The sequence below is a fragment of the Papaver somniferum genome, chromosome 6 (assembly GCF_003573695.1).
Source record: "Papaver somniferum cultivar HN1 chromosome 6, ASM357369v1, whole genome shotgun sequence".
Classification (NCBI taxonomy): Eukaryota; Viridiplantae; Streptophyta; class Magnoliopsida; order Ranunculales; family Papaveraceae; genus Papaver; species Papaver somniferum.
The window spans coordinates 88125936-88135950 of NC_039363.1; the positions used below are offsets into that span (position 1 = coordinate 88125936).

Below are 10015 nucleotides of genomic sequence, written 5' to 3' on the forward strand. Positions count from 1 at the left end.
CAAATGGTAAAAACGAATTTGATGTGGAGCAAATGTGTGGGGTTGAATGGTGCAACAAAGTGGGAAAAGATTTTTAATTCGATACTTGTTATCAAATCTTGAGAGTGTTTCCCAAATATGATGCAGCTAGATTAACATTTGTACGATGCATTTAATCAAGATTTAAAGTTATTATGAAATCTCAATTAAGTTAAGTTTAATTTTAAGATATTATTAAGATATAAACTATTGCATCCATCATTAAGTTTCATAATCTAATTTTCGAATTCTAATTTACATTAGTGTCTCTTTCATAAACATGTATGAGGACTGAAAAATTCGAAAATTATTTCCGTTGTGAACTATTCACGGCAGCCATCGGATATCATCCGTATTTACATCTCACCCGTCAAACTAAAAGGACTTCTGTTATATATATGTCAGTTATTTTATGGGTGTAGTTGAAATAATAAACATGTATAAGGACCTAAAATTGAAACTACACTGCTTCTGTTCCATCGCCTTTTTCTGTAGTTCTCACTATCTTCACGGTTCATATATGGCACATTAATGATCATAAAAATCTATAATATGAAAAACCCACATAATACAGAAACACTGACATTGGATCTTGGGGATAAAAACTAAATTTTTCGGGTCAGTATCTCCAGTAAAAAAAAAGGTGAACACCTAAAATTCGAAGACGTGCATCGCATGTACAGTCTGCTCGTAAGATATAAACCAGACATTCATAACTTATAATGAAGACTTTAAAAATAAAAATCAAGGACAATGTTCTTCATCTTGTTTATCTTCTTCATTTCACTAAACTTCTAACCAATGCGCTCATAAATGGAGTTTCCTTTGTTTATCTTTTGCTTTGCCATTAAATTTTCCCTGCCTTGAACTTTTTTTTTGCCTTTTTGTTGGAGGTTTGAAATTTTCCCAAAGAAGTCTACGAGTTTTGGGTAGCCAAATCAAACCTGCAACAAAAAGGCAAAAAAAAAGTTCAAGGCAGGGAAAATTTAATGTCAAAATTTTACCCAATTTTTTTTTAATCTTTTCTTCCTAAATAATCCAAATGGCAAAATTTGAAATCCAATCTGCCTTAAATTTTCCCTGCCTTGAACTAAGCCAAATTGGATTTCAAATTTTGCCATTTGGATTATTTAGGAAGAAAAGATTAAAAAAAAATTGGGTAAAAATTGTGGTGTAAATTCTATGTTTGAATTCACATTTTTATTGCGATAGAGAATGAGCCGTTGGAGGTTGAATACCCTCCGATGTAGTCTCTACCGTCCGATTGGGACTCGATCTCTTATCTGTTTTGCCGTAGTAGCGCGGTCATCCGACCATCTAATACTCACCCCAAAATTGCCCCCTTGTGCCCTAGCCCCTAGGCACTCATGGCACGCACCTTACCAGTTTGCTACGTTTGAGAGGGTAATGTGTAGAGTGTGAACCATTTTTTTTCTTTTTTTTTATGGTATGGATTTTCTCAGTTACCGAAAGTACTTTGTGTTTCAATGAACGGATAGGCAGATACTGTCCATTTAACAAGAGGTTTTGGGTTTTGGAGCTTCTGCTCTGTTGAAGCTGATAAGGCATCGACTTGAGAAGAAATTGGGGAGAAAAACAGCTCTGTCTCTGCCTTATCAGCTGAGAAATTTTGCTTCGTCTCAAAAATGGAAGCAATTCAATCACTTTCTTTCCTCTCCTTCTCGTCTAATTTGAGGTAACTATTACACCACCACCTGTTTTCAGTGTTCAAATTCTCTAATTTGTTTCTTGTATCTCTCTATATGAAAAGTATTTGTCTCTTGCTAACAGTGTTTGCTTTATTAGTGTTTGATTGTTGCGAACTGGGGTTTCTTTTCCATTAATTCCTTCCCATTTTAGGATAAGATTAAGTTTACTTTTTTGATTTTCTGTTTTCAATCAACATGCACTTCTAGTGTTTGATTAATGCTTAGAGAATCTCTGGTGAACTTACTTTCCAGAAATTAGATCAGCAATGAGTCTGAGTGAATGATAACATCAGAGTTTTTTAAATTTCCACCAAAACCCACTGTATTTCAATCATCTTGAACAGTTTTGGAAGTCCAGGTTTGGCTTTGAAATCTCAACCCCGTAATACATAGAGTTGGAAGTCACTGTCGGGGCTTATGCCCTTCTCTCAACATAGTTTATATCATGTCACCGTATGCTTGTTTTGCTACAAATGCAAATTCATAAGCACTAATACATACTTGCTTTGGAACCATCTTATAGTAATTTCAACAAACTTCTTGTTTAGTCAAGTGATAGCGATAGGTCAGTGTTAGTTTGTTTCTTTTGTATTTCAATCTTTCTATTTCAACGAAACTAGGTGTAAGCAGTCCAAATTGTCACGGGAGCGAAACCATTGAAAGTTCATCTATTGGATAATTAGTTGAAGTTATTAGACATATCAACTATCAATGACAAACAAATAAGAGTCTCCCCGTTTGTTTATAGGGATACTCCACTTGACTACTTGGTTTCTTGTGAAAACATGCAATACTGTTTTAAGTTCATTTTGTCATATTTGTAATTTAACCATTAGTCTCTTGTTCCTTTTCAGCGAAGCAAAGATCTTCCAAAGTTCATATGTTCCCACGGTAAAAATCCATCGAAGAGGAGAGGTTGTTTGTCTTGGTATGTTAGCACCAAGAAAGTTTATGCAAAGGAGAAAAAAAGTAGAAGTTTTCAAAGATGCAGCTGATGAAGTAGATCAGAAGAATTGGAGGAAATTGATGACAGAAATTGAAGAGGAGGGTTCTGCAGTTGCGATCCTTAGAACCCAAAGGATGAAAAACCAAGGTCTTCCAAAGGACCTTGTACTGGGCTCCTTAGTGAGATTTAAGCAGATTAAGAAATGGAACCTAGTCAGCGAGGTATTCAAACGAAACACTTGTGGCACATCAAATTTTTCTTTCCATTTTCTTCACTAGTTTTAGAAAATTAAATCACCTTCTTGAACATGTTTTCAAATATGGAAGGATCTCACATGGTTTGTTAAAGAAGTAATTCGACTAGTTTGAAGCTTAACTTAGCTGTTAGTTCTCATTTGATGCCAAGCATATTATACAATTAGGAGACTCGCTTGAAGTTGATTAATCGACTTGTTAGGGTTCCCATGTATCTTAATTTTGCATTATTTTATTCTAGAATGTTCTCCACAGAGCCATTTTGCCTTCTATTAAAAATGCGAGAAGTTTCCCATCTTTATGGGAGTCAATTTTCTGTAAATAATGTCAATGTGGTTTGTTCATTTAGTGTTCAGTTTCATGCATGTAGACTGAAACCTTTTCTTTCCGACCCAGACCTTACCAACATGTTTAATATATCTCGGTAATCTGTTATATTGATGGTGTACTTTGTTTGTATTCCATTTATAGATTCTTGAGTGGCTCAGGACTCAACACTGGTGGAACTTCAATGAGATGGATTTTTTGATGCTTGTTACGGCTTATGGAAAGCTAGGTGATTTCAACAGGGCGGAGAGGGTATTAAGCTACATGAACAAGAATGGATACCCTCCAAATGTGATATCCCAAACAGCTCTGATGGAAGCATATGGAAAAGGAGGCCAATACAATAAGGCTGAAGCTGTATTTCGAAGGATGCAGACTTCAGGCCCTGAACCGTCAGCTGTAACTTATCAGATAATACTAAAGATATTTGTTGGGGTAACTTGTTCTGACTTATATCCCACCTTGAAATTTCTTTTTCTAGTATTATAGGAACGACATGAATGTTTGATCTAGTCTGGGGAGTGTATGGAGTGAAGTAATATTTCTTTCCTTTTCTTCCTTGGGATTTGTAAATCAGAGTTTGGTGGACTTAAACTCTGGTTTACTCGTACTTTGTTTGGTTTATTGTGATACCAGTGATCAATAGCTAGTTGACTTAAAATTTTCTGTGGTTGATTTTGAGTTTCTAGGTTGCTTACTCATGCCTGGATTATGTAGATCCCAAATGCATACATCCTGACCTAACTGAATATTAATAAAATCAGTAGGTTTTGATTGCTTCTGCCTATTGTAATCTTGGGAGCATATTTCCAATGTCGAAGTCAAGGTCTCGTCTTCAATTTCCTTGATGGTTGGTCGACTGCAGTCTCTATAGCAGCTTTCAGTTAGACTTTGTCTGAACATATGGGCTTGAACATCAAACAGGAAAATGAACCTGTTACAAATGCATTTTGTAGACATAGCATAGCATGTTATATTTATTTTAACTCCCTATGCGCCATGTCCCATTATATTTTTGCTGTTCCTTTCTTTTGTTTTCTGATTGCTTCTTTTTGGCATCTATATTTTTGAAAAGAGGTTATGCACATTATCCTGAATCTCTCAAGTATAGGGAGTTGGCAGCTCCATCGATTTGCTAGAAATAATTTAATCCTCAGATTTGCTTTATAACTCATAAAACTTTCAATGTGCGCACATTCCAGGGGGACAAGTTCAAGGAAGCTGAATCAATCTTCGAGACCCTGTTAAACGATGAGGTATCACCTTTAAAGCCAGATCAGAAAATGTTCCATATGATGATTTACATGTATAAGAAAGCTGGAAATTATGAAAAAGCTCGCCAGTTATTTGCAAAGATGGCTGAAAAAGGGGTCCCCCAATCTACGATTACTTATAACAGCCTGATGTCCTTCGAGACCAATTATAAGGAGGCTTCAAAAATTTATGATCAGGTACTACAAATTGTTTTAAGTACTAGGGATCCACACATTATTCTTAACCTTACCCAGTTTTTTGCGGCATATTCCATCTTCTATGAGATTGGACACCTTGCGTGTAAAAGTATGTAACTGTCACATGTATGCTCAAAACTGATACCATATAAAAATTACTCCTCATAGGGGGTTTCTAATATAGAATCTTTAGAGTTCATTTTCTCTTTTCCTTTTCTTTCCTTACTTTTTAGCGAATACAGAGATCGTGGTGTGACTTTAGGGACAATCAGAAGTTAATCAAAAAAGAACAAGAAGAAATTACTTATATTTATTTTAACTAGTTTACTCCTATATAAAGACAGCAAACTCTTAAAGAATTATAGGAACCTGAGACCACTGATATGTTTTACTATAATAGTAGCAAATCACTAAAAACTGTGGTATATATTTTTATGCTTTAATGTGGACTTATGCTTACCGCAAACTACTTACAAGTTGGTCGCAAGTGTTAAAAGTGAGATTCATATTCAATAGTCTGTAGTTCAGCCCAGTCACGATACAGTATTTTTGTTTTCTATTCTTGTGGATTTAACATTAATAGATCTACACCATAGTATATGGGAATTTCACTAATTTTCTTCACTCATTCATCTCTTGACTTTCTTTTTCTGGATATACTGACTAAATCTCGCAGCCCAAGTCCTTAATCATGCATTAAAATATGATATGTTTGGTATTTCTTGAATACGGGGATATTAAAATCTGAAGAATAATTTGCTTGTTTAGATGCAACGAGCTGGTCTTAAACCTGATGTTGTGAGCTATACGTTGCTGATTAGTGCTTACGGCAAGGCCAGAAGGGATGAAGAAGCGTTGGCCGTTTTTGAAGAGATGCTTGATGCTGGTGTAAGGTGCGCTGCAACTTGCATGTATAATTATATTTATTTGTGTTTCCAACAAATGGTAGCCGGCATTAGATTCATAAATGGTTTCACAATGATCTTAGCTTGTGTTAATATATGCTTCACATAACGTTTTATTTTCTCAGAGAACACAAATATCTTCAGATCTGTTTCGACTTATGATAATAATGCATTAATAGAAACTGCACTAGTTGAGTTGTGTATAAGACCCTGACAAGAATATTGTTAATCACTAACTGGACTGATCTTTATTTTCTAATTTGCTAATTTTGACTCACTGAACCGATTCATCTTCGCAGTAGGGTAAGTATTTCAAAAAACTAACCGAACCTAGCTATAAGTAAGAAGGTAATCAGCTAACAACATGTATATGACTTCATAATAGTTGAACAGGAGAACATCATACAAATTATACAATTATGGTATACTGAACTTCCTTCTTATTTTTCTTTTTTCTTTTCTTTCTAACAGGCCAACCCGCAAAGCTTACAATATTTTGCTTGATGCTTTTGCCCTTTCGGGAATGGTAGAAGAAGCCCGGACTGTGTTCAAGAGCATGAGGAGAGACAGGTACGAACCCTTTCCCTCCCTCCCTCCTGTAATAATTTGAAATATTATAGAAGCATGTCATTTTTATGTCTCAGATAGAACTGTATGCCTATAATCGGCTAGCATCAATGTTGCTCGAGGAATACTGGATTCTTGTACCATATGTACACAATCATTAGGAAGCAAAACATAATCTTGACATTCATTTTAGCATGAGTCGTAGTGGTGTTTTTTGAATAAGGATTCTGGTGCCAGTCCATAACATTTCTGAGTTCCGGTCTTTAAATCGACAATTTAGCTTTCTCAAGTATTAGTTGCTATTTGTATTGTGTAGGTGCACTCCTGATCTCTGTTCTTATGCAACAATGTTATCTGCATATGTGAATGCGTCTGACATGGAAGGTGCTGAGAACTTCTTTAAGAGACTGCGACAAGATGGCTTTACACCAAATGTTGTGACTTATGGAACTTTAATAAAAGGATATGCAAGGATTAGTAATCTAGACAATATGATGGAAAAATACGAAGAGATGCGATTACACAACATAAAACCTAACCAGACAATCTTCACAATTATAATGGATGCTCATGGCAAGAACATGGATTTCGGAAGTGCTGTATATTGGTTTAACGAAATGGGATCTTCTGGGTTCCCGCCGGATCAGAAAGCGAAAAACATCCTCATGTCTTTGGCAAAAACGACGGACGAACAGAGGGAAGCAAACGAGCTTACAGGCCTTGCCGACCATGACTTCGATAAACAAACTCTTAGTGGATCCTCCAATTACGTAGACCGTGACGTTGAAGATGACGACGATGAAGATGAAGATGAGGATGAGGATGACGAGGATGTGGATGAGACTAAGACTGATGAGACTGAGGTAGTGATGTCTTAGCTTCTTGTTCCCATAACAAACCGACTTGATCGCCATTATGGTAATACTGCACAAATTCTGTAACTGTAAAATAATGCAAATTTGGATGTTGTATGATTTGCAAGTTTTGTATTATAGGAAAGAGTATGTAGAACAGCTTCATGTAATTCGTTAATTTTTAAATTTATAGGCTACCATTGATATTGTTCCAAAAGACTGTCTTATTTGATTTCTTTGTTCCTGGTGATAACCAACCAAGCTCTAGATGGTAAAAGGAAAAGAGTCCTTTTGTTTTTATTTAGACTAGACCTGTTGTCAGTTCCAGTTTACACTTTCTGATTTTCCGGCATTTCAAATGCAATCTTCCTGTGTGGCTTACTGTGAAATTAACCAAAGATGAAGTATTTGCTGCTAACAAACTGGTTGTAGTTGTTGATGCTTTATTTGGACTACTCCCTACAGGATAAATAAGTGTACTCATATCCTTCATCAACATAATAAATTAACCAAGAGGGAAATTTGCCATCCTTTGTCAACTTCCAAGCCCTCATATACTTGGATGTGAAATGTTTCTGAGAGATCTCATCTCAGTTCCGGATTCGTTAAAGGGTTGCTAGAGTTAATGGTGTCCAGTATCATGAATCCATGATCAATGAGATTAGCTACAGCCTGCAGAGGAGAGAGAGAGCTCAAGGGTAGCATTGGGCAAGTATCATGCATCCATGTATGAGCTCAGTTCCGGATACCTTTACCATCATTTTACAAGTAATTGTCTAGACCTGGTAAATTTTCTCATGTCGAGTCAAATTGAACCACAGGCTGAGTGCCCACAACGGAAAGACCCACGCCCACCGGCCATCCTATACAAAGCAACAAGTGCACACTTTATGAGATCACATATGAGGGCCGGTATTGTCAATGTCCATCTTACGTCAATAAACCAATTTCTTATCTCGCTGCTAATCAATTTAGGCCACCTTATCACCAGACTATTCGTTTTCTTATCCAAAGATTGACACGTATCGATACATGGACCTACGACTAATGCCAATTTATGTCTCGCACAAAAAAATAAGTAAAGAGGGGCATGCACTTGTGGTTAAAAAGCAACAATTTCCACAACGATTGAGACTTGTAAATGAATCCACAACACACCTCATTTGCACTATAAAATGGTATGTCCAATTGTTAGTTTTTTCCTTATCCGACCAATTCATACCCTCCTCTTTTCTCCAGATATCTTCTTAGATTATTTAGTTTTCCTTTGATCGAATCTCTTTTAAGATTTTAATTAATGGCAACTTCAAGAGTTGGAAGGTTTGTTATGGAAGTCGCACCACCACAATTTGTAAGCGTAATGCGACGCCGAACTCCAAAGATGTTAGATACAATAGTTGAAGAAGATCACAGAGATGCTGGCAATTTTACCAATGAAAACAATCTTTCTTCATTTTCATCATCCAAGTTTTCTTCGCCGTCGTCATCATCATTTCAAATGGCCACAAAAGCGAAAGCAATATTGACCTCCTCTTCCTCTTCCTCTAATTACTTCATTAACGACGCTAACAGTGCGTCATCAATTTATGGGTTTTAAGCTAACTAACCCTCTGCGTGAAGTTTGATCTTCTGCTAGCAGCCCACCTGCGTGCTCTGGTGTATATTGTCAGCCAGGCCCACGTCGTGTCATTTGGAACACAAATTGCTTGAATGATCCAAGTCCCAAGGTCGACGTTTTTGTGGTGTGTATAACTGTGGTGGTAGTACACAGGAACTCTCGCTTCTACTATCAGGTTGTTTTAAATTATTATACTAGTTACTGTTATTTATATCGAGCTAGTTACTGCTAGTGACTGCTTTGTTAATATGTACCGGATCGATGAAAAATTATAGTACAAGTTATCGACTATTTAGCTATCGTAGTACTCTTTATACAGTGTGTGCAGATCCTCATGGTTTTTTTTTATCGGCAAAGAAAATTTTTATTGAACAAAAAGAGAGTGCATAAGAGGCTGAAACAACCCTAGTTACAGGAAAAAATTAGCAAATAAAGTTACAAGACAACCTCCGAGCTTAATGAATGTCGAAAAAATTAGACCAATTGACCGTTATATCGTTATACGAACCATGTTCAAACTCCTTAAACACCAAACACCAAGAAGAGTTGATAAATAGTTTTATCCCTCACTGCCACATCAATACATCATTACTCTCCTTAATATTAAAAGCTCTTGATCTTTCGCACCAATGCGCCACATAACTACTGCAGGTATGAGATTCCAGATTTGAAGTCGAGTCTTAGAAGAAAAAGAACAAGCCCAAGCTGCTGTCATGAAGAGAATATCAGAGTTCACAGTGAAATGCCAACAAGATTTTTCTTCAAAATAAGATCAAATCTTTCTAGCAAAACTACGATGCAGCAAGAGATAGTCTGTTGTTTCATCTTGTGAATAAGAAGGCAGTTTTGCTCAACAACAATACCTTTTCTTCTTAATAGATCTCTTGTAGGTGAATACTTATGAGCCAAAGTCCACATGAAGAAATCGACCTTAGGTGGATACTTTTGCTTGCAAATAAATTTAAAAACATCCGTACCTCAATATTGGAGTTTGAGAGTACTTAAACTATTATAGACTTATAGGTGGATTTGACAGAAAAAAAACCTTCTTGTTGTTTGGAAACCATTCTTTCACATCTTCCAACTTAGAATTTTGTATATAATTATTTAATTTTCTAAGCAACCGATCAAATTCAGCTTGCAGAGTTGCATTAAGTACTCTTAGGAATAAGGAAGCCTACTTCATAATAACCTGAAAATTAAGCTTACAGCTAGTACAACAACCCAATAAGGAAAAAAATTGAGTTAAAAACCGTAAGGAATTCAAATGAGAGTAATAATAACCTTCACTAGTTCAATATCTATACCAAGAAATATAAGAGTGTCATCTACAAATTGCAGGTGACTAATAATAATACCACCATTA

The 10015-nt window shown here is 36.1% G+C and overlaps 2 protein-coding genes across 3 annotated transcripts; both read left to right on the forward strand.

The window, feature by feature from the left end:
• The first annotated feature begins 1109 nt into the window (after positions 1–1109).
• Positions 1110–7248, forward strand: LOC113288318 (pentatricopeptide repeat-containing protein At3g59040-like). Of its 2 annotated transcripts, XM_026537325.1 has the most exons (8): positions 1110–1422; positions 1518–1714; positions 2582–2894; positions 3399–3689; positions 4457–4705; positions 5474–5598; positions 6082–6180; positions 6494–7248. In XM_026537325.1, exons 2-8 carry the CDS (start codon positions 1665–1667, stop codon positions 7053–7055), a joined length of 1689 nt encoding a protein of 562 aa, XP_026393110.1. In that variant the 5' UTR covers positions 1110–1422; positions 1518–1664; the 3' UTR covers positions 7056–7248. The 2 variants fall into 2 exon arrangements, with proteins under 2 accessions (XP_026393110.1, XP_026393109.1); XM_026537324.1 differs by having other exon boundaries at positions 1110–1714.
• A 977-nt stretch (positions 7249–8225) lies between these two features.
• Positions 8226–8963, forward strand: LOC113285835. The gene has a single exon (XM_026534582.1). The coding sequence runs from the start codon at positions 8329–8331 to the stop codon at positions 8626–8628; it is 300 nt and encodes a 99-aa protein (XP_026390367.1). The 5' UTR covers positions 8226–8328; the 3' UTR covers positions 8629–8963.
• Positions 8964–10015: the final 1052 nt, after the last annotated feature.